Source organism: Micropterus salmoides, unplaced genomic scaffold (genome assembly GCF_014851395.1).
Source record: "Micropterus salmoides isolate LMB-PRFRI ecotype aquatic unplaced genomic scaffold, ASM1485139v1 Ms_hic_scaffold_4, whole genome shotgun sequence".
Lineage (NCBI taxonomy): Eukaryota > Metazoa > Chordata > Actinopteri > Centrarchiformes > Centrarchidae > Micropterus > Micropterus salmoides.
This window is the reverse complement of record NW_024043372.1, coordinates 122,803-148,714: the sequence shown is the minus strand read 5'-3', so window position 1 is coordinate 148,714 and position 25,912 is coordinate 122,803. Positions and strand designations below refer to the sequence as shown.

At 43.5% G+C, this 25,912-nt stretch overlaps 1 protein-coding gene across 5 annotated transcripts in view; it reads left to right on the top strand.

Moving 5' to 3' along the window:
• LOC119886010 (potassium voltage-gated channel subfamily KQT member 2) overlaps window positions 1-25,371 on the top strand; it is a 68,056-nt gene extending 42,685 nt beyond the window's left edge. Inside the window, exons 12-19 of one of the 5 annotated variants that reach the window (XM_038696445.1) lie at window positions 319-398; window positions 9,262-9,465; window positions 15,558-15,605; window positions 19,203-19,311; window positions 21,657-21,788; window positions 21,936-22,056; window positions 22,148-22,323; window positions 22,469-25,371. In XM_038696445.1, the coding sequence (XP_038552373.1) occupies window positions 319-398; window positions 9,262-9,465; window positions 15,558-15,605; window positions 19,203-19,311; window positions 21,657-21,788; window positions 21,936-22,056; window positions 22,148-22,323; window positions 22,469-23,117 (1,519 nt within the window). In that variant the 3' untranslated portion in view covers window positions 23,118-25,371. Of the gene's footprint in view, window positions 1-318; window positions 399-9,258; window positions 9,466-15,557; window positions 15,606-19,202; window positions 19,312-19,485; window positions 19,512-21,656; window positions 21,789-21,935; window positions 22,057-22,147; window positions 22,324-22,468 lie in introns of those variants that run through there. The other 4 variants (XM_038696444.1, XR_005441411.1, XM_038696446.1 and 1 more) reach the window with 4 other exon arrangements.
• The last annotated feature ends 541 nt before the right edge of the window (window positions 25,372-25,912 follow it).

Below are 25,912 nucleotides of genomic sequence, written 5' to 3'. Positions count from 1 at the left end.
GTCAACAACTTTGTGGGTTGTTGTTGTAAATTACTTCTTTAACTGACCCACCAGCATCTTCCAGCAAATGCTCTAAACTTTTGTCATTGAAATGCGACCATTTAAGTTCTGTATTGCTGTGGGTGTATGTCGGTAGTTCTGCTTGTTTTGGTGTTTAAACATCATCATTTCTTTTCAGTTTTCCCCAACTGTCATGTACTGTATAAAATCTTAACTTTTGTGATTCATGTAAATTATTTGTTTTTTGTTTTTATTTTGACTTTGATCCCAAAACATTTAAGGTCCAATTAAACCTGTCTCTGTGTCTTGTCCCTGCAGTCAGAAGGTCAGTCTAAAGGAGAGGGTCTTCTCGTCTCCTCGGAGCTCAGGAACCAAAGGAAAAGGTTCTCCTCAGCATGGTGGGTGTTTCTATGCTTTGAAATGATCCAGTTGTTGAACAGTCAGGTTCTTGTTTAAGTTTCCTGTGGTGTGGGCATGTGGATAAGACAGAGATGGGGACTCGAGTTAGAGACTCGGACTCGAGTCCGACTTCAGTCGCACACACAGCGACTTCAGACTCGACTTGAGACTCGTCCTCAAAAGACTTCAGACTCGACTCGGACTCGAGGTGCGGGACTCGTGAACAATGTTTATTTTTAGGACACTTCTGATGAGCTTGCCGTTATTCCCTACCTCCATTACCTATAACCTGCCTACGCAACACGTAGCATCTGCTGCGCGGCCGCACGTGAGAGAGGACAACAAACAGCGGCAGCTGCGGTGCCATTTATCATAAACTTTGGATTTAAAACTTCATACAACAAGACCCAAACAAAGAAACGCTGAACGCAAATATGTGGTGAGTAAACATGTTTAGCTCAGCATTGGCCATCTAACGTTAGCTTGCTTCTTCCTTCAGCTACGATCTACGGGAGGTTAACTCCGACTTTCGTTCGTTATGAAAAGATGAATGAGTGTTTGTTTACTAGCCAAACTTGTGGTGGTCGGTTAACGTAATCATTTACTTCCCGCTGGCTGCCATCACGTTAATTATTACTGTTGGCTGGAAAGAGGTTACAGGTTTATTGTTGATCATGTAACCATACAGTTTTATTTAGTTATAGCCTAACATTACACTGGTTTGAGAGTCTGCAGGGTGCGCTGACTTACAGTAGTTTAAGCTGTCATTGATTATATTGCACATTATGGTTGTGCTCTGTAAGTTAAAAACATGTTACAGCTTTATTGTTGACCATGTAACTTTACAGTATTATTTAGTTAACTTTACACTGGGTTTGAAACTCAACAGGGTTTGTTGACTTATAGTAGTTTATAAGCTTATAATAAGTCATTAATTGTAGACGCATTACACATTAGGCTACATGGTTGTGTTCTGTAAGTTAAAAACAGACAGATTTATTGTTGATTATGCAATGTCACAGTTTTATTGACTTACAGTATTTAATAAGCTGTCAATAATTGCATTGCACATCACATGGTTGTGCTCTGTAAATGAAAAACAGGTTAACAGTATTCCTTATAGCTATGAAGTTTTATTAGCAACCTGGATTGAACGCAGCAGGTGATACAACATTCGTAATAACCACGAGAGACTTGAGACTTGACTTGGACTCTTGCTCAGAAACTTGACTTGGACTCTAGCTCAGAGACTTGAGACATGAATTGGACTCTAGCTCAGAGACTTGAGACTTGACTTGGACTCCAGCTCAAAGACTTGAGACTTGACTTGGACTCCAGCTCAAAGACTTGATACATGACTTGGACTCTAGCTCAGAGACTTGAGATTTGACTTGGACTCTAGCTCAAAGACTTGAGACTTGACTTGGACTCTAGCTCAGAGACTTGAGACTTGACTTGGACTCTAGCTCAAAGACTTGAGACTTGACTTGGACTCTAGCTCAGAGACTTGAGACTTGAGTTGGACTCCAGCTCAAAGACTTGAGACATGTCTTGGACTCTAGCTCAGAGACTTGAGATTTGACTTGGACTCTAGCTCAGAGACTTGAGATTTGACTTGGACTCTAGCTCAAAGACTTGAGACTTGACTTGGACTCTTGCTCAGAGACTTGAGACTTGACTTGGACTCTTGCTCAAAGACTTGAGACTTGACTTGGACTCTTGCTCAGAGACTTGAGACTTGACTTGGACTCTAGCTCAAAGACTTGAGACTTGAGTTGGACTCTTGCTCAGAGACTTGAGACATGACTTGGACTCTAGCTCAGAGACTTGAGACTTGACTTGGACTCTAGCTCAGAGACTTGAGACTTGACTTGGACTCCAGCTCAAAGACTTGAGACATGACTTGGACTCTTGCTCAGAAACTTGACTTGGACTCTAGCTCAGAGACTTGAGACTTGACTTGGACTCCAGCTCAAAGACTTGAGACTTGACTTGGACTCTAGCTCAGAGACTTGAGACTTGACTTGGACTCCAGCTCAAAGACTTGAGACTTGACTTGGACTCTAGCTCAGAGACTTGAGACTTGACTTGGACTCCAGCTCAAAGACTTGAGACATGACTTGGACTCTAGCTCAGAGACTTGAGAATTGACATGGACGCTAGCTCAAAGACTTGAGACTTGACTTGGACTCTAGCTCAGAGACTTGAGACTTGAGTTGGACTCTAGCTCAAAGACTTGAGACTTGACTTGGACTCTAGCTCAAAGACTTGAGACTTGACTTGGTCTCTAGCTCAGAGACTTGAGACTTGACTTGGACTCCAGCTCAGAGACTTGAGACTTGACTTGGACTCCAGCTCAGAGACTTGAGACTTGACTTGGACTCTTGCTCAAAGACTTGACTTGGACTCTAGCTCAGAGACTTGAGACTTGACTTGGACTCCAGCTCAGAGACTTGAGACTTGACTTGGACTCCAGCTCAGAGACTTGAGACTTGACTTGGACTCTTGCTCAAAGACTTGACTTGGACTCCAGCTCAGAGACTTGAGACATGACTTGGACTCTAGCTCAGAGACTTGAGACTTGACTTGGACTCTAGCTCAGAGACTTGAGATTTGACTTGGACTCCAGCTCAAAGACTTGAGACATGACTTGGACTCTAGCTCAGAAACTTGACTTGGACTCTAGCTCAGAGACTTGAGACTTGACTTGGACTCTAGCTCAAAGAATTGAGACTTGACTTGGACTCTAGCTCAGAGACTTGAGACTTGACTTGGACTCCAGCTCAAAGACTTGAGACATGACTTGGACTCTAGCTAAGAGACTTGAGATTTGACTTGGACGCTAGCTCAAAGACTTGAGACTTGACTTGGACTCTTGCTCAGAGACTTGAGACATGACTTGGACTCTAGCTCAGAGACTTGAGACATGACTTGGACTCCAGCTCAGAGACTTGAGACTTGACTTGGTCTCTAGCTCAGAGACTTGAGACTTGACTTGGACTCCAGCTCAAAGACTTGAGACATGACTTGGACTCCAGCTCAGAAACTTGACTTGGACTCTAGCTCAGAGACTTGAGACTTGACTTGGACTCTAGCTCAGAGACTTGAGACATGACTTGGACTCCAGCTCAGAGACTTGAGACTTGACTTGGTCTCTAGCTCAGAGACTTGAGACTTGACTTGGACTCCAGCTCAAAGACTTGAGACATGACATGGACTCCAGCTCAGAAACTTGACTTGGTCTCTAGCTCAGAGACTTGAGACTTGACTTGGACTCTAGCTCAAAGACTTGAGACTTGACTTGGACTCTAGCTCAAAGACTTGAGTTGGACTCTTGCTCAGAGACTTGAGACTTGACTTGGACTCTAGCTCAGAGACTTGAGACTTGACTTGGACTCTAGCTCAGAGACTTGAGACTTGACTTGGACTCTTGCTCAGAGACTTGAGACTTGAGTTGGACTCTAGCTCAAAGACTTGAGACTTGAGTTGGACTCTTGCTCAGAGACTTGAGACATGACTTGGACTCTAGCTCAAAGACTTGAGACTTGAGTTGGACTCTTGCTCAGAGACTTGAGACTTGACTTGGACTCTAGCTCAGAGACTTGAGACTTGACTCCAGCTCAATATTATTGTTTTTTGGAGAAAATAGTGAGTTGTTTTTGCCGTAACTTCCAAAAGCTCTAGAGAAGTAAAGGCAGAATCCGTAATATCAGTAACGGTTCTTTGTCTTTGTATTGATGCGCTCTGGAGCGCAACCATAGCTGTTTTTAAGAATGGCCTATTTCTCTTGGGGTGTTGGTGGAGATGGCTTTGACACGCAGACGCCAAGATCAAGGTAAATATGATTATGATAACAAGATAGACTGATGAATTACTTGTTAGCTAGCACAAGCTAGCAGTAGCAGACAAACCTCACTGCTCCCATATGCGATCAGAATGCAAACAAAGCATTGGAAACAAATGATAAGTAGATGGTTTGGCAGCTTAGTAGCTTAAGTTAATCACACATGAACACACACACAAGCTCAGTAGTGAAAATTCAACATTAAATAAAGGGCCTACCTTCTCATGTAGGCTAACCAGGTAAAAATCCATTGCAAACAACGTCCTCTGAGAAGTTAAATCCACAGCATGAATTTTGAGCATTAGCTTCCCGCTTGCGATTCAACACATTGAATCCTTAACATGAGTTGTTCTTGTGTATCCTACTCTGGCATTCATCCAAAGAATGTGACCACCAAAAACTGAAGTAAGAAATATATATTAAAATATTTATAAATAATATTGACATGATAGCAAAATCTGATTCACAAATCATATTATTTCATAATAATGATTAACAGTCAATCCTGATTAATTGTAATGTGCATTAAAACTGAGCCATAATCTAAAAGTTGCATTTGAATAAAAAGTCACAAAACAGTAAGATTAAGAACGGGGGGTGCAGGTTAATTAATGTATATTACTATCTACTGCACATTCTGCTATATATGTATTTATGTGTATCTTACATAGGCCTTTTCAATATTAATTTGCTATTCATATCTTTAATTATTTAATGTATTCATTTCAGTTTCTTGTGAGGATAAAATACAGCCAATTTGCCTCCTGCAGAACAACTTGAACTGAAAAAGTGGAAAATTCTGGACAATTCTGATGCTATCAGTTTTCCTGATGATGAGCTGTTTTACGGAACAGATTATCTGCTCATCACCAGCACACCTGAATCCACTTTTTCTCCAGCCCCTGAAAAGCCCGACCTTCCCCTGAATGCACTAGAGCCTGCCCTTTCTCCAGTCACATCAGACTCCTCACTTGCTCCAGCCCCAGAATACCTAAACCTTACTCCAATTACTGCACCAGAGACCACCCTTTCTCAAGCCACAGCACCAGACCCCACTATTCCTCCAGTCACACCAGGTTCCACACTTGCTCCAGCCCCAGAAGATCTCACCCTCGTTCCACTTGCTGTACCAGAGCCCGCGCATAAACCACCAATTAGAGAACCATGTGGCCACAAATGCAGGAGAAAATGCTCTGAGGACAGAAGGAGAGAAAGCTGGTGTTGAAAGACGGGCTGAAAGAAACAGGTCCCACAGCAGGTGTGCAAAGGTTTCTTCCTTTCAACTTTGGGGTATCACCCAACTAATGACAGCCTGGTCCTCTCAGTGATGGGCAAAGAAATGACCACTCCTATTGCTCCACCGAAAGATCAGAGAGGGAGACATGCACTAGCCAACAAGCTACCTGAAGCCATTTCATGATCACATTGAGTCCTTCCATCCAACTGTCAGCCACTACCGGAGGGAGCATGCTCCACGCCGCCGCTATCTCCCAGCGACATTAGTGTCACACTTATGTATGCTGACTATCTGGAAAAAGGCAACCACTGCTCCACGAGACTTACCAGAAAGCTGGAAAGGCTAACAATATTAGCTTTTGTCGGGTCGGAAATAAGGACCGGCCGGGCCAGTAAAAGACCTGGTCCCTACCCTAACCAACGTAATAAACTCAATAAAATTACTCTATTAGATTTCTTCTTTAGTCAAAAAACTGCGTAGTCAAAAACTTCACTGGAGACGGTCAAGAGTCGGTGCAAAAGAGTTTATTCCAATAAAGGACAGATAAACCCGAGCAACATCCCTGCAGGTCTCAGGATGGAACCGAGTTGGTGGTCAGCGAACATCGCCTTATATTCACCTTAAGCTCCACCTTGTCCCTCCCTTCAGGTGGGCGTTACATCTTAACTCCTCCTTATCTCCTCCTTCTAGGTGGGCGTTACTCCTTAACTCCACCTATGGTGTTCGCTGACCATTCCTCCCCTTTGGTGGATTTCTTATCCTCTACTGCCATCTAGTGGCCTTTTTCTTGTACTGTTTTACCAAATTAACCCTTTCATTAATGTTACAATTTCCACTTTTTAGCTGTTATTATATGTAATTATTGTTACCATTTATCTCTCTTTATATTTTTTACATTACTGGATTAGAAAATCCACCAATATGTTTCAACTTCAGTCCCACCGTATTTTTTAAAAGTTATACAGGCATAGTTTGACACCATTAAAACTTAAACACTTACAATCGTATTTTTTAAAAGAATTAATAAGGAATAACATATTTCATACATGTATAACGTGATTCAATGAACAATTACATGATTTAGCAATGCCAACCATGAGAGTGCTTTGTCTCATACAAGTTAACTTTCAGCAGCGCAGAGCTTGGTTGCATGCAGTACCTAGCCGTACCAGGCGCCATAAATCACAACATGTCATGATCTCATTCTTGGCTTCAGTTCGCGATGATCTCAGCCCTGGCGTACGTGACTTTCTGCATGTGCCTTGCTTCTAATGAGCGGGTTACGGTTGGCTAGGTTTTGCCTGCGCGGCCTGAGCAGCTCCTCTGCTCATTAAAAAAGCACACGTTCATGAATACACAGAGTATAGGAATAATGTATGATAAACACACAGAATATAAGAATAAAATATGAGTTTAAACTCACTCTTTAAACACTCAGTAGGTATACACTCAGTAGTAAGCACTCAGTAGTAAAACACTCAGTAGTTTAAACACTCAGCAGTCAGACTTCACACTAAAAGAATACTCAGTAGTGAAACACTCAGTAGTTATAACATATTGCAAACCATTGATAATGTGTATAAATATAGAAAAAGAACCTAACAATCAATCTAGGATTTAGGCCTTATGCAATCAATCTAGGCTTAAGGCCTACATGATCTTCAGGCCCACATGAGTTAGGCCTTATTCACATGATCTTTAGGCCTACATGATTTAGGCCTTATTCAACACTTTACTAAGCTCGGAGAGGAGGAGTGTGAGAGGTGTCTGACCACCAGGGCGAGAGGTGGCAAACACACAAAGGTTCTGCTGCAGAGAGCAGGTTACACTACAGGTCAGATGAAGAAAGGGATTGGCCTGAAGATACATCAGCCAGAAGACCTGCATGTAGACCTGCAGAAGGTGGTCATGCTCCCACGAATGCCTGGTGTCAAGTCAGCTGTGTTCACAAGACAGATCATTGCTTGTCACGAAACCTTTGCATCAGTTGGAAAAAGAACAAAAAGAAGACCATCTCTGTTATTTGGCACGAGGGGATTGGAGGGCGGTCCGCTACAGAAATTACTTCTGCTTATGCAGTGGCATTGGAGAAGGAGTGTGACATCAAGCACATTGTCTACTAGGTAGACGATTGTAGCGCTCAGAACAAAAACCTTTCTCTTCGCTTGTGTCCTTAGTTAACTCAAACTCCATCTCAGCTGAAGACATCACCCTTAAGTTCTTCGAGCCAGGGCACGCATTTATGAGTGCAGACAGTTTCCATCATGGTGTGGAGCAAGAGATGGAGAGCAGATCAGGAGGGGGTGGTCTTCAATTTTGAAGACTCCCTCTCGGTGGTTGGAAACTCAGAAATGAAGACATCAGGGACTGGACAGATGGCCACTCTGCAGTCAAAAGAAAGAAGATTCCCAAGCTGGCAGACCTTAAAGTTGTCCAGTTGCAACGTGGTTCAAGGTGCATGTTTGTGAAGATCTCCCACGAGAAGGAGGTCTTTACAGAGGACCTCTAGCTGGATTTCCTGCAAAAGGATTTCCTGCAAAAGAAGTTTCAGCTTAAGATACTCACCACTTTGAGGCTACAGGACAAAGGCATAGGGCCAAGAAGAGGGATATCCTCATGAAGCTGGGTCCCCTCATGCCACCCACCAGGAGGCTGTTCTGGAGCTCCCTGCCTGTGAGCAACACTGATGAAGAGTAATGAGAGGAAGAAAAGAAGGATATACTGTATATATGGAGGATAAAATAAATGATAAGTGATGAGATTAATTGTTACTGTAAGGCATTTTGATAGAAATAAATAGACATAATTTAATATTGAATCTAATTAATTGGAAAGAACTTCACGGAGAGAGATGAATATTGTCATTTTGTGTACCAGCTTCATTTTGCATTAAATAATATACATTTTATTTTCTATTTAAGTGAATTAATCTATATAGTGTGACTTATATTCACAATTAGAAAACTTACACACATCATCACCGCCGTACAACTTTTTATCTTAAAACGATTACTGATATTTAACCTAGGGCGTTGTTATCTATTAATTGCATTGCAAAATCAGTTGCAACTTCAATTTAAGTAATCGGAAGAGAAATAGTGTTGTTTTCTTTTAATTCTATACAACAGTGGGATTATAAAATAAATCCTAATGATATGTGAGATGGTAATGCACATTTGTTACCTTCAAATACAGGCCAATTGATTCTCCTTTACATTAGGCTATGTTATATTTGTAGGAGCCATTTCTGTTTATTGTTGGCGTGATATTTTATTTAGTTTGAATTAATTAATTTATATTAGTATTTTGGACACACTGGGTGGCAGTGATTAGATGCACATGGTTGTATATAGAGGGCATAGGTGACAGGAAGTGGTAGGCACAGGTAGGGGGAGCACAAATATCAACCGGTATGTTCATCTGTTTGTACTATTAACTACTGAAATAAACCACAAACCTCAACTGCAATAATCTGTCTTCTCAAATTTTTTATATAGATAAATAAGTTCATTAAAAAAAACAAAACAAAGAAATGACACATTTCCAATATTCTGCCTACAATTTATTTGGCCGGACTACAAAAAAGCTTTAAAGTTATTTTTCTCAGTTCTACACTCTGGTGAGTTAAGGTATTTTGCCTTTGTAGGGCACTATAGGAATGAGTTTAAATCAAAACTTGCAGACTGTTGGACCGACATAGAACCCGGCAGAAACAATTCCAATTCTGGTGTTTCCCATCCATGACCTCCTTCTTTCCTTCTCTTCTTCCTGTCTCTAGTAGTTCCCACAGTCGGCCCCAGCGTTGCTCCTGGTGTGGGTCCTGGGGGGCTGGGGGGTGGCCAGGCCCTGCGACGGTCCCCCAGCATGGAGCCCAGTCTGGAGGACAGTCCCAGCAAGGTTCCAAAGAGCTGGAGCTTCGGAGAACGTAGCAGAACCAGACAGGCCTTCAGGATCCGAGGAGCTGCCTCCCGCCAAAACTCTGAAGGTAAGAAGGACTGAGTCCATCCAACCAGAACAATCTGTAAGTAAGTCAAAACTGCTGCTGGTGGATCTTTAACATCCACAACTACAGAGCAAATAAAACTGTGGTGGGGTCCACAATCAAGAGTGAAAACATCTGCATGTACTGCTGTTGTGTTGAACGTTGACAAACGGTCTTCATCTTCGTTGGTACCCTGTGTCTTCGACTACAGCAGAGAGAGAATGCATCACATAGTTACCTTTTCTGAGCTTTGAGCAGCTCATTACATACAGAAATAATCAAAGGAGTTGTTTCCCACATTAATGTATTCATTGATTGATCTTTTGGTGAGCTGGAATCTTCAGGATATTTAACTCCTATATCCTCACATACAACCTTCCTCTTCCTCTTCAACCAACATTTAAAGTTGGTTGAAGAGGAAGAGGAAACCTCTTTCAGATATGAACACGCATCAAAACAGTCCAACATCTGATCTTAAGCTGCACTTTATGCAAATCAGATTAATTATTAGTGATAATTAAATCTTTTTATTGGTTTTCAATTAATGACGACACGGCATTATTAACATCTACAGGACCTGAAACACAACCCAACGTAAATAAGGACATCTACAGGATCCGGAACATGATTTAATTAATTTCAATTTTATTTATATAGCGCCAAATCACAATATCTCTGAGCGCTTTTCATAAAGAGCAGGTCTAGACCATACTCTGTGATGTTATTTACAGAAGCCCAACAGTTCCCACCAAGAGCAGCACTAGGCGACAGAGGCAAGGAAAAACTTCCTTTAAGAGGCAGAAACCACGAGCAGAACCATGGCTCAGAGGGCAACACAATATCTACACAGAAAACAGAAAATTCAAACAGTAAAAGGTGGTGAAAAAAAGTGGTGGTCCCCAGATCCAGACTCCACAGCTCCAGAGCCAGAAACAGCTTCAGGAAGTGCAGCCAGCCTTAACTATAAGCTGCTCCATCCCACTTGGGAAGGAGCAGCTCTCATTTCTAGAAATCTGGCCAAGTTTATTAGTGGACCAAATCCATGACAACCCACAGTTGAGACCAGGAGGCAGAGTCGCAGTCTAACCCACTTCTCTGCCCTTCTTTTTCAGCAGTTAACCACCCAAAACCCTACGCAGAGTCGCAGTCTAACACACTTCTCTGCTCCTCCATTTCAGGAGTTACTTAGTGAAAATCCTATAGTGACGGTGTCTGTCCCCCGACCATTGAAATTATTTAAAAAGGTAAACAGAAGAGGAGCTGTGCATAAAAACCTCATAAAAATTAAAACCACAAGAGCAATAGTGCAAACGAATAGGAGAGTTAAATGTGGACTCTTAAACATCAGATCTCTCTCTTCTAAAGCTGTACTAGTAAATGAACTAATATCAGATTATGATATTGATTTATTTGGTCTTACTGAAACCTGGCTGGGTGATGGAGAATATGTTAGCCTAAATGAATCCACCCCTCCCAGTCATATTAATACTCACATTCCTCGAGGCACAGGCCGAGGAGGTGGAGTTGCAGCTATCTTCGACTCTAGCCTACTAATCAGCTCTAAACCTAAACTAAACTATAACTCATTTGAAAGCCATGTTCTTAGTCTTTCGCACCCAAGTTGGAAATCACTGCAACCAATTCTCTTCGTTATAGTGTACCGAGCACCTGGCCCGTACTCTGAATTCTTATCTGAGTTTTTGTCAACTTTAGTCCTTAAAACGGACAAAGTTATTATTGTAGGGGATTTTAATATTCATGTGTGACAGCTTCAGTACTGCGTTTATCTCTCTGTTAGATTCCATTGGCTTCTCTCAGAGTGTTCATGAACCGACTCACTGTTTTAACCACACCCTCGACCTTGTTTTGGTGTATGGAAATTGAACATTTAGTGGTGTTCCCACAGAATCCCTCTTTGTCCGACCACTGTTTGATAACTTTTGAGTTTGTATTGCTGAACTACACGCCATTGGGCAAAAATTTCTATACAAGATGTCTGTCTGATAGAGCTGTAGCTAAATTTAAGGATGCGATTCCATCAGCTCTAAATACATTATCTAGTCACAAAGTAACGGAGGACTCCTATGCTAGTTTCAGTCCCTCCCAAATCGATCATCTTGTTGATAGTGCTGCAGGCTCGCTGCGAATGACACTCGACTCTGTAGCCCCTCTAAAAAAGAAAATACTAAAACAAAGACGGTTAGCTCCATGGTATAATACTGAAACTCGCAAATTAAAGCAAATATCGCGGAAACTTGAGAGGAATTGGCATTCCACCAAACTGGAAAATTGTCGTTTAATTTGGCAAGATAGTCTTAAAACTTATAGGAAGGCCCTCCGTAATGCCAGAGCAGCGTACTACTCGTCATTAATAGAGGAAAATAGGAACAACCCCAGGTTTCTTTTCAGCACTGTAGCCAGGCTGACAGAGAGTCACAGCTCTATTGAGCCAAGTATTCCCATAGCTCTCAGTAGTTACGACTTCATGAGCTTCTTTAATGATAAAATTCTAACTATTAGAAACAAAATTCACCAAGACCTGCCCTTAACTGGCACCAACTTATCTCTAAACTCAGGAACCTTAGAAACAGCTGTAGAACCAGATACATGTTTAGACTGTTTTGCTTCCCTCAATCTTTACCAACTAACATCAATAATTTCTTCATCTAAACCATCAACCTGCCTCTTAGACCCCATCCTGACTAGGCTGCTTAAAGAAGTTTTACCCTTATTCAACACTTCTATACTAGATATGATCAATCTATCTCTATCAACAGGCTATGTACCACAGTACTTTAAAGTAGCTGTAATTAAACCTCTTCTTACTAACGACCTCCTTATTGCATCAGACAAAGGACTTGTCTCTGTACTGGTTTTATTAGATCTTAGTGCTGCATTTGATACCATTGACCATCAGATCCTATTGCAGAGACTGGAACATTTCATTGGCATTAAAGGAACCGCTCTAAGCTGGTTTAAGTCCTATTTATCAGATCGATTTCAGTTTGTACATGTTAACGATGAGTCCTCCATGCACGCCAAAGTTAGTCATGGAGTTTCCTCAAGGATCTGTCCTCGGACCAATCCTCTTCACTTTATATATGCTTCCTTTAGGCAATATTATCAGGAAATATTCCATAAAGTTTCATTGTTATGCAGATGATACTCTGTTATATCTATCGATCAAACCAGATGAAACTCATCAGTTAGCTAAACTTAAAATGTGCCTTCAGGATGTTAAAACCTGGATGACCTGTAATTTTCTAATGTTAAACTCAGACAAAACTGAAGTTATTGTTCTGGGGCCTAAGCACCTCCGTGACGCATTATCTAAAGATATAGTTTCCCTTGATGGCATCGCCCTGGCCTCCAGCACCACTGTGAAGAATCTTGGAGTTATCTTTGATCAGGTCGTTTAAGTCTCATAAAGCAAATTTCAAGGACTGCCTTTTTTCACCTACGTGATATTGCGAAAATCAGGAACATCCTGTCTAAAAATGATGCAGAAAAACTAGTCCATGCATTTGTTACTTCTAGGCTGGATTACTGCAATTCCTTATTATCAGGCTGCTCGAAAAAAGTCCATTAAGACTCTTCAGCTGATCCAGAATGCTGCAGCACGTGTTCTGACAGGAACCAGGAAAAGAGATCATATTTCTCCTGTTTTAGCTTCTTTGCATTGGCTTCCAGTAAAATCCAGAATAGAATTTAAAATCATTCTTCTTACCTACAAAGCTCTTAATGGTCAGGCACCATCTTATCTTAAAGAGCTCATAGTACCTTACTACCCCACCAGAGCACTGCGCTCCCAGAATGCAGGGTTACTTGTGGTTCCTAGAGTCTCCAAAAGTAGACTAGGAGCCAGAGCGTTCAGCTATCAAGCTCCTCTCCTGTGGAACCAGGTTCCAGTTTGGGTTCAGGAGGCAGACACCATCTCCACATTTAAGAGTAGGCTTAAGACTTTCCTCTTTGATAAAGCTTATAGTTAGGGCTGGCTCAGGTGAGTCCTGAACCATCCCTTAGTTATGCTGCTATAGGCCTAGACTGGCGGGGGATTTCCCATGATGCACTGAGCTCCTCTCTCCTCTACTTTCTCTCCCTCTGTATGCAACCTCATCCCATTATTGCATGTTACTAACACAACTTCTCCCCTTTCCGGTAGTCTTGTGCTTTCTCGTCTCTCTCCTCTCTCCTCCTGTCACTTCCTGCAGGTGTTTCTGGCTCTGGAGCTGTGGAGTCTGGATCTGTGGTTGCGGGTCACCTGCTGCCCCCGTGTTCCTGCTCGACACCCTCTGCTGCAACAACTATTGTTACTAGTCCTATTGTTATTATTGTTATTATAATCATTAACATTACGACTGTTATCATTAACACTATTATAAATATCTGTACTATTTTTCATTTAGTCTATAGCAACATTACCTTTACTGTCTGTACCTCTGTATGTGGATATTGTGTAGGCTGCCTCCCTCCCCCCTCTCTCTCTCTCTCTCTCTCTCTCTCTCTCTCCCTCTCCCTCTCCCTCTCTCTCCTTCACCCCCAACCGGTGGAGGCAGATGGCCGCCCACCCTGAGTCATGGTTCTGCTCGAGGTTTCTGCTTCTTAAAGGAAGTTTTTCCTTGCCTCTGTCTCCTAGTGCTGCTCTTGGTGGGAACTGTTGGGCTTCTGTAAATAGCATCACAGAGTACGGTCTAAACCTGCTCTTTATGAGGCGCTGTGAGATAACTGTTGTTGTGATTTGGCACTATATAAATAAAATTGAAAAAAACTGAAGTGACAGGAGGAGAGAGGAGAGGGACGAGAAAGCACAAGACTACCGGAAAGGGGAGAAGTTGTGTTAGTAACATGCAATAATGGGATGAGGTTGCATACAGAGGGAGAGAAAATAGAGGAGAGAGGAGCTCAGTGCATCATGGGAAATCCCCCGGCAGTCTAGGCCTATAGCAGCATAACTAAGGGATGGTTCAGGACTCACCTGAGCCAGCCCTAACTATAAGCTTTATCAAAGAGGAAAGTCTTAAGCCTACTCTTAAATGTGGAGATGGTGTCTGCCTCCTGAACCCAAACTGGAACCTGGTTCCACAGGAGAGGAGCTTGATAGCTGAACGCTCTGGCTCCTAGTCTACTTTTGGAGACTCTAGGAACCACAAGTAACCCTGCATTCTGGGAGCGCAATGCTCTGGTGGGGTAGTAAGGTACTATGAGCTCTTTAAGATAAGATGGTGCCTGACCATTAAGAGCTTTGTAGGTAAGAAGAATGATTTTAAATTCTATTCTGGATTTTACTGGAAGCCAATGCAAAGAAGCTAAAACAGGAGAAATGTGATCTCGACCTGTGTAAATAACGACATCTACCAGACTGGTAACCTGATGCGTCATTAATACGACACATATGGGAGAAAAAAACACGACCCGACATGAATAACGACGTCTATGGGACACAAAACACAACACTTCTGTGATGTCATACTCACACACCCTTCATTTTGTTTATGATGACATCATACTCACCAGCTGAACATGTTTACATAAATCTAAGATCCAACCAAACCCCATTATAAAAGATGAAGAAAGAGCAGGAGAGAAGGATGGAAGGATGGAGGAGAATGTGCTGAGAGGTCCTCTTCTGGTTTTAACTGGCTCCGCTTCTCGATGCTAAGCTAAGCTAGCAGAGAAGAATCTGACGAGTAACAGAAAACAAGATGATGTCAGTCAGGGGATGTTGGTGAGGATGATGATGGTGATGGTGGACATTGTTGGGTGTCCTATTACAAAGAGGACATAGACCTGCTCTATGTGAAAAGTGACAGTATAGATGATGGTGGTGATGATGAAGATGATGGTGATGAAGAGAACTATGATAATGTTGAAGAAGAAGGTGGTTGTGATGATTTTGGTGATGAGGATGATGAAAACGATGAAAATGGCGGTTGCTCTGTAAGCAGCGACTGTGAAAAAGAATTTCCTCCTTGAGGACAAATGAACTCTTACTGCGATGAAGATTATATTAACAGTGAGGATGAGGATTAGGATGATGATGATGATGAGTAGACTGTAATCTTCCTCTGATGATAGTGTCTCTCCTCCTCCTGTAGTGCTGATAGAGATGCAGGATGAAGAGTTCAGACAGAAGAGCTCCCCAGGTCAGCACACACACAGAGACACACACACAGAGACACACACAGAGACACACACATTGAGACACACTGAGACACACAGAGACACACACACAGAGACACACACACAGAGACACACACACAGAGACACACACAGAGACACACACATTGAGACACACAGAGACACACACACAGAGACACACACACAGAGACACACACACACACACACAGAGACACACACAGAGACACACACATTGAGACACACTGAGACACACAGAGACACACACACAGAGACACACACAGAGACACACACATTGAGACACACAGAGACACACACACAGAGACACACACAGAGAGACACACACAGAGACACACACAGAGAGACACACACACAGAGACACACACAGAGACACACACAGAGAGACACACAGAGACACACACACAGAGACACACACATTGAGACACACACACAGACACACACACATTGAGACACACACAGAGACACACACAGAGACACACACATTGAGACACACACAGAGACACACACATTGAGACACACACATTGAGACACACACACAGAGACACACACAGAGACACACACATTGAGACACACACAGAGACACACACAGAGACACACACACAGAGACACACACAGAGACACACACAGAGACACACACATTGAGACACACACAGAGACACACACATTGAGACACACAGAGACACACACAGAGACACACACACAGAGACACATTGAGACACACACACAGAGACACACACAGAGACACACACATTGAGACACACAGAGACACACACATTGAGACACACAGAGACACACACAGAGACACACACATTGAGACACACAGAGACACACACAGAGACACACACAGAGACACACACATTGAGACACACAGAGACACACACAGAGACACACACAGAGAGACACACACAGAGACACACACATTGAGACACACAGAGACACACACAGAGACACACACACAGAGACACATTGAGACACACACACAGAGACACACACACAGAGACACACACAGAGACACACACAGAGAGACACACACAGAGACACACACAGAGACACACAGAGACACACACAGAGAGACACACACAGAGACACACACACAGAGACACACACATTGAGACACACACAGACACACAGACACACACACATTGAGACACACACACAGACACACACAGAGACACACACATTGAGACACACACAGAGACACACACATTGAGACACACACATTGAGACACACACACAGAGACACACACAGAGACACACATTGAGACACACACAGAGACACACACATTGAGACACACAGAGACACACACAGAGACACACACACAGACACACACAGAGACACACACAGACACACACAGAGACACACACACAGAGACACACACATTGAGACACACAGAGACACACACATTGAGACACACAGAGACACACACAGAGACACACACAGAGACACACACACACAGAGACACACACAGAGACACACACACTGAGACACACACACAGAGACACACACATTGAGACACACACAGAGACACACACACAGAGACACACACAGAGACACACACATTGAGACACACAGATACAAACACAGACACACACAGAGACAAACACAGACACACACAGAGACAAACACAGAGAGACACACACACATAGAGACACACACACAGACACGCACACTCTGAGACACACACTGAGACACGCACACTCTGAGACACACACACTGAGAGACACACACACTGAGACATCCTGTTGTTCCTCTCATTGACATAATGCATTCACTTCGTCATAACTACATTGACTTACATTCATTTTCTTACCTTTACCATTACTCTCCTAACCTCCTAACCCACTTACTTCAAGGGTGTCTGCGGGGTCTTTAAAAGTCTTAAAAGGTAAAATTTTGTGAAAATTAAGGCCATTAAAAAGTATTAAAAAGTAAAGCTTAGCCAAAAATACTCGAAAGGCAGTGAGTACCGACTGTGTGATTCGTTTCTGTAACGTTAGGCGCTCCAAAAAATAGATCCGTGCAAACCGGAAAATGATTTATGAGTACAAGCAACGTAATCTCCCACGCGCTGGACCCTCAATCCTATCGTCCAAAACATAGTCGGAGTGGCGATCAGGAGTAACAGGATTAACCCGGTCGCTCTGTGGCCACTTGAAGATCCCCGTTCCTCAAAAACAAGAGCGAAATGTGCCGCCAGCAGCTGAATCGGTAAGACAGAAGACAACAGGGAACATTCAAGGAGTGATGTTCTCGTCAGTGTCACTGTTTGTGAACAGATCAATCACAGCCTGGATGGAGCGGGATTTTAAAAAAAAGTTTGATGTGCTGCAACAAACTTTATAAACGTTGAACTCGGTGTTCTGCATAAACGGTGCTGATTATTGACGAGTTAGTAGCCTGATCAGAATCAAGGTTGGAGACTCTCATGTAGCCTGCAGCAATAAAAAACAACCCCAAACTGAAACAGCTGTAATTTGAATTAATATTATACTAGTGGAAAGTTATATTCTATTATATGAAATTATATTGAATATAGTAACATAATGAATACATTAATATCAAACTTACACGTTACTATTAAATTAACAATATACTTTTAATTTAATGTTCTAATATTATACTAATCCAGTCATTGAGACCAGTTCCTCCTCCAGGTTGTGCCTGTGCTGCAGCGCCTACACTACTTATTTATTCATCACTCAGTTTATTCTCTTCATCTTTGTTCCCTCCTGCCCTGTTTGAATTTTGTTGTATTGATCAAGTGGACGGTGAAAGTTATCACACACATCACTGCAGGCAAAGCTCACATTATCTAGTTTAAACCAACTAAAACACAAAATGACACAAAATGTAACGTTGTGCACAGAAACCTCATAGTTTATTTAAGATACAGAAAATCAGACCTTCACATAGAAAACTGTTGGCCCGGACAGACTGTTAACTGTTAACTGAGAAAGTTGGTTTATGCTTCAATTTTTAGGTGGCGTTACAACCTGATGACATATAGGCAATAAATATGTTCTAAATATATTTCAATTCCTTTTAAAAAATCCAAAATGTCACTTTTAAAGGTGTGTGTCTGATTTAATCAGTTACAGCTCAAAGTGGCGCAGAAGTCTTAAAATATGTTGAAATAGTCTTGAAAAGGTGAATTTTACTTCAGGATTCCTGTATAATATACCCTGTACCCCCTAAACTTAACTTAACCAAACCTTCGAACTTTAAACCAAGTCTCCACTCTAACCTTTAATAATTAACATTATGAGAACCTGCCCCACAACATGAGTAAAACTGAACCATCTTCTTCTTCTTCAGGGGTTTTCCGGGTCAGTCCCCGTTAGCTCTGCCGTGATGATATCTTTTCCACTGCAACCTTGTCCAGCTGTGAGGCTGCAGTGGAAACAATGTGGTCAGTGGGGCCCTTAACAGGTTATTGTGGCCATGATCGGGACATGTCTTAGCTGGACTTGTTTCTGGTCTCTGGTCCTCCTGTTCTTACACAGTTAAATGTTGTGTAACCTGCAGTCTGGGGTAGGGGGGCGCTGAATGACACAGTCCTTCAAACACCCTGATGTTGTTTCAGAGGCCAGCCTGCCAGGAGAAGATATGGCCGACGACAACAAAAGCTGCCACTGTGAGTTCGTCCCTCAGGATCTGACCCCGGGGTTAAAGGTCACCATCAGAGCCATCTGGTACGAACTGTTTCTGTTTATTTTCATTCAGAAAATCATTTTTATTTCTCAGTTTATCTGCTCATCATTCATCGCTTCACTCAGTTTATTTGCTGGTTATTATGTACTGAACTCATTCTGCTTTTTATTCACGTTATTTTTTGTTTGTTTTTGATTTATTTGTGCTCACCCCAGGGTCAAAGGCCACCATCAGCTGTTGGGTAAGAGCCGTCAGTCTGACCTCCAGTTAGATCCATGGTTTTCACTGTTTTCTGTTGTCTGCCTCTAAAGCTCCACTGTCATGCTGTTAAACATCATTTTATTATTATTATTATCATTATTATGCTTGTTGTTGGTGTCTGTCCTGCAGAGTAGTGTTGTTTAGTCTTCTTACAGCTCCTCACCTGTTGATTATGTGAAGTTAAAGTTTCACCTTCAGATCTTTCCATTCCTTCCTCCAACAGGATCAGTTCTGTGAAGTTCATACAGTCTGGTATCAGAACCAGATTCTGAATGACAAAACAAAAACCAAAACCTCCTAAGAAGACCAGCAACCATCAGCATGTCTAAAAGTGTAGTATTAGTATGTTCTGGATCCATCCACCCATTTTCTGTCACTCCTGGTCCTGGTCCAAGATAAGTGACTAAGCAGCAGACTGAAGGTGTGGCCACACATTAGGACCGTATCAACGATGATGATTGGGATTTGTGATGACTGATGGGACCAAGTTGGACCAGGTCTGATCCCGTTTGGGTCAGTTGGTGCTGACAGATAAAGTCATACAGACTGTGATATGTAAAGAGTCTGATCGAAGTCTTCAGATCCAGTCGCTGCCAGCTGTTTTCACGTTTTTTTTTATATTGGCGACAATGTCAGCGACCAATGATGTCACTTGTGTGTCGCCAAGGAAGAAGTACCTGTAAATAAACAGCTCTACCTGAAGTTAGCTCCATTTTACAGGATCTCATCAAGCACAATCACAGATGTCGCTGCATATAAACAAGCTGCTGGTTGGTGTTCAGGTTTGTTTTGGTACAGCGGTCTGGACTCGAAACGCCTTTCTAGTCTTCTGACACTACATCACATTCACCCGTTCATACACATTCAGACACTGATGGCACAGTCATCGGGAGCAATCTGAGGTTCAGTATCTTGCCCAAGCACACTTCGACATGCAGCCCGGAGGAGCTGGGGGATCCAACCGCTATCTTCCGATTAGTGGGCAACCCGCTGTACCTCGTGAACCATAGCCACCCAAGGTCACGTGACTGTGTTCTGGTGGGCTCTGCGGTGTTGTCCTCCAGTTGGACGTCTCCAGGATACCTACTAAGGAAAGACCCTGATGTTGAACGACCTCAGTTGAGTCCTTTCAACATGAAGGAGCAGATGTTCTCCTTCTCGCTGAATCCAGACACCCTACCAAGGAAACTCATTTCAGCTGCTGTGATCCAGCATCTCATTCTTTCAGTCCAGACCCAGTGTCAGAATTCAGTTCAGTTTTATTAATATTGGCCCATTTCATAATAGATGTTATCCTATTGCACTAGCGATGGTGTCTGCCTCCTGAACCCAAACTGGAACCTGGTTCCACAGGAGAGGAGCTTGATAGCTGAACGCTCTGGCTCCTAGTCTACTTTTGGAGACTCTAGGAACCACAAGTAACCCTGCATTCTGGGAGCGCAGTGCTCTGGTGGGGTAGTAAGGTACTATGAGCTCTTTAAGATAAGATGGTGCCTGACCATTAAGAGCTTTGTAGGTAAGAAGAATGATTTTAAATTCTATTCTGGATTTTACTGGAAGCCAATGCAAAGAAGCTAAAACAGGAGAAATGTGATCTCTTTTCCTGGTTCCTGTCAGAACACGTGCTGCAGCATTCTGGATCAGCTGAAGAGTCTTAATGGACTTTTTCGAGCAGCCTGATAATAAGGAATTGCAGTAATCCAGCCTAGAAGTAACAAATGCATGGACTAGTTTTTCTGCATCATTTTTAGACAGGATGTTCCTGATTTTCGCAAAATTACGTAGGTGAAAAAAGGCGGTCCTTGAAATTTGCTTAATGTGAGACTTAAACGACATGTCCTGATGTTTCCTGATAATATTGCCTAAAGGAAGCATGTATAAAGTGAAGAGGATTGGTCCGAGGACAGATCCTTGTGGAACTCCATGACTAACTTTGCTGTGCGTGGAGGACTCATCGTTAACATGTACAAACTGAGGATACTCTGTAGGTCTGTGAGATGAATCTACAGAGACCAGTCTAGACTAGATAACCCAATCGGTACCTGTTAGAGCGTGAGACCACCTGAGCTCCCAGCCATCAGAGGTTGGATGACAGCTGACTTCCTGTTTTCTCTCCCTCTCTCAGTATCATGCGTTTCATGGTGTCTAAGAGGAAGTTTAAGGAGAGTCTTCGTCCTTATGATGTCATGGATGTGATTGAACAGTATTCAGCCGGACACCTAGACATGCTGGCCCGCATCAAGAACCTCCAGTCAAGGTAAGCCCTCTGACCCCTGCCATGTATATTTTAGGTTGCTTCAGCATCTCTTAAAAAGACACATGTACTAAAGGAAGTATTATTATAAAGTATTCTTAGTGGTAGTACGCTGCTAGTATTTTTAACAACCTGTCTACTGATTGGCAGGGTGGATCAGATAGTAGGCAGAGGAACACCAATCGCAGATAAGGACCGTCCCAAAGCAGCCAATGAGGAGCTTCCTGAGGACCCTAGCATGATGGGACGGTTGGGGAAGGTGGAGAAGCAGGTAACCAATGACACTCACTGAAAATACTTTGAGCAGAGTAGCACTGAAAATCTGAACCTGCTCACTTCTTGGTCTTCCGCTGGTCTTGCAGGTCCTGTCCATGGAGAGAAAGTTGGACTTCCTGGTCAACATCTACATCCAGCGAATGGGAATCCCTCAGGCTGAGACCGACGCCTATTTTGGGTCCAAGGAGCCGGACCCTGCCCCGCCCTACCACAGTCCGGTGGATCAGCTGGAGAAGAGCCAGTCCATTTCCAAGATCCTGCAGTCAGTCTACTATTACTGGGAAACCACAGAACCAGTATCAGCCAGGACCTGTTGTTTACATGCTGTTGTTGTTGATTGGGTGTTTACATGTTGCCATATTGTTGTTGTTTTCTTGTTGTTAACATGTTTATTACATGTTGTGTAGGGTGTTGCCTGGTGACCACGTTGAGAAGAATCGTTTTGTGACGAAGATGGTCCGTTCCAGCAGCTCCACCGGACACAGGAACTACAATGCCCCCACCTGCCCGCCCTCCACCTCCTGGCAGCCAATCAGCTCCCAGCTCCACCAGCAGGCCCCACCACCTCCCCAGCGTAGTCAAGGCAAAACTCCAAGTCCGGTGGGTGACGGGTCACTGGTTCGACTCCCACCTCCTCCGGCTGGAGAGAGGCAGGGCGGGAACCGATCGAACCGGCACAGCACCGGAGACCGAGGTGGGGCAGAGAGACCAGAGAGGAGAGGAGAGGTCACTGGCGGGACCGAAGGAGGAGAGGAGGTGAAGCCGGACAGCGACACATCCATCTCCATCCCGTCTGTAGACCATGAGGAGCTGGAGCGCTCCTTCAGTGGCTTCTCCATCTCCCAGTCCAGAGAAAACCTGGACTTCCTCAACAACGACTTCTACTCCTCCTCCGCCGACCTGGGAGACCACCGAGGAGGAGGACGAGGAGGAGGAGGCGGCACCTCCCGCTGCGCCAACGTCCGGCCCTACATTGCAGAGGGGGAGTCGGACTCTGACTCGGAGCTCTGTGCCCCCTCGCCACACTCGGACCAGGCCTGGACCGGAACAAAGTAAGCTGAAGGTAAACTGGAACAGAACCAGCAGAACAGTTAAAATAATAATTAGAATGTGAATGAAAACCATGAAACTGTGAAAAAGGTCTTTAAACACCAGCTGGAGCTACAGAGTGAAGCATCATGGGAACTGTGAAAGGCGCAAAGCACTGGGTGTCACGGTGGTTTTTACCTGACCAGCAAATGTTTGTTCTCACTGTCACTGATTGGATCACTACTGGGACATGCTCACACCTGATTGGTTCATGGCTGGGAGACACTCACACCTGATTGGTTCATGGCTGGGAGACACTCACACCTGATTGGTTCATGGCTGGGAGACACTCACACCTGATTGGGTCACTGCTGGGAGACACTCACACCTGATTGGTTCATGGCTGGGAGACACTCACACCTGATTGGTTCATGGCTGGGAGACACTCACACCTGATTGGGTCACTGCTGGGAGACACTCGCACCTGATTGGTTGCTTGTTTCCACGTTTAAGACATTTGTAAACACTATTATCAGCGTCACATAACCACAACTCACGATTGCATATAATCATCACATTTTAAAATCTTGACACAAAGCATCATGGGAACATGCATGACAGGCTGACGTATCACCATGCCAACACACTGTTGTTTGTTTGATGTCTCTATTTCCTCTCCAGAGCTCAAACCCAAAATCATCCTGAGCTTTCAGCTGAAACCTGAACTTCTCTGCAGGGAGCTGTTGAACTGGCTCGAAGGTAATGAAGGGAAAGCACTGTTTCTGCCCTCTCTACCTGAGAGCTAGAATACACAAATTTCAATCTGCGTTCTGCCTTTAGATATTCTTCAGGTGAAAACAGACACAAACAAACTGTTTTTCCAGCTTCTTAGTTACTTGAATTTATTTAGATTTATTATTGTTGATAGTGATTAAATATACTGTCAATATTAACATTTATTGAACATTTACACTTGATTCAAAAGTCACACCAAATCACATGAATTCCACTAGCCAAAGCTGAAATGGTAGTTACTGCCACCCTGCTAAGCTACTTAGCTTTCAACTGAACTAGCTGAAACATTTTCAGCTGTCATCTTTCCCTCTGTTTGTGCTGCCGGGAGAATATGGATCTGTTTATGCCCTCTCAAGTCTCTAAAAGTGTCTGCACGTTGTTCTCTCTGAACACTTTAAACACAGAGTTTAATTTGCTGCTTTTACTGTAATAATCCTTATATATGGCAGATGGTCTTATTTCAGATTATTTGTATTGTTCATGACATGAAAGTGCTTTGTTGAAATTACTGCGCATGGTCAGTATAGATTTACAATGATACTGAAATAGATAGAAATGAGTATTGAATCACCTTGAAGGACTTCGTCTGACGTGAGGCGTCCATGTTTGGGTGTTTCATGGAAACACATGACGTGAACACAGCATTTTTACATCACAATCAAGTTGCCATAGAAACATGAGTATGTACAGTATGATGTATTCATCACCAACTGTTAATTATAATATAATTAATATTCATTCATAAATCCAAAGAGTTGATTAAATAAAACAGAGACAGGAATGTACAAGACTTCTTTGTTGACAGACAGAAGCAGATCCGTCCAGCAGAGGACAGTCAGGAGGATCACCAAAATAAGTCTCTTTACTCCCTGCCCTGCCTTTCCCTTCCCTGCCACACCCTGACCCGCCCTGCCCTTCCCTGCCCTTCCCTGCCGCGCTCTCCCCCACCCTAACCTGTCCTACCCTGCTCCGCCCTGCCCTGCCCTGCCCTGCCCTGCCCTGCCTTTCCCTTCCCTGCCGCGCCCTGCCCTGCCGCGCCCTGACCCGCCCTGCCCTTCCCTGCCGCGCTCTCCCCCACCCTAACCTGTCCTACCCTGCTCCGCCCTGCCCTGCCCTGCCTTTCCCTTCCCTGCCGCGCCCTGCCCTGCCTTTCCCTTCCTTGCCGCGCCCTGACCCGCCCTGCCCTTCCCTGCCGCGCTCTCCCCCACTCTAACCTGCCCTGCCCTGCCCCACCCTAACCTTTCACGCCCTGACCTGCCGTGCCCCTGCCCTTAACCCTGATAACATTTCACTTCACAGTTCAGATAAAAATCAAGTTGTATTTAAATCAATGTACTTAAAATGTGTTTTGGAGAGAAATTGGTACAAATAAATCTTAAATCTTGTTTCTGCAGCTCAGACTGTAACACACAAACTGTATCTTTGTAAACAATGTTACCTGTTTGATTGTATTTCAATATTTATTAAAAACCTTTAACCACAATAAACCTGATTAATTCAATTTTATTGAGATAGCTCCAGTTCATAACACAAGTTATCTCATGTCACTTTTCATGTAGAGGTCTAGACTGTACTCTTACTGTACTCTGAGGAGTAGAGAGGAGCTCGGTGCGTCATGGGAAGTCCCCCGACAGTCTAGGCCTATAGCAGCATAACTAAGGGATGTCTGTGAAGGTTCTCAGTCATCCAGGTCATAGTTATCCAACAAAGTTTGAGGTCAAGGGCAACTGGACTTGGTTGAAGATACTAGAAGTTTTATCCCTCATCCATGAGACTTCTTCAGTTCTGACTGACTGGTAGGGAAACTCAGCTATTTAACCTCGGGGATCGTTAGCTAGGATCGCTAACCGCTGGTTCGTTAGTGTTCCTGGCTGTGGTAACGACAGTCATCATGGTCGTTAGAGCCACCCATGGCCAAGTCTGAACGACCATCTTTGGAATCTTCTCCCCACCCCCTCCTTTGTTCAACGACGGCTTCTCAACCCGGGTGTAGATGGCTTCTCTGACACTTCCTTCAAACCATCCAT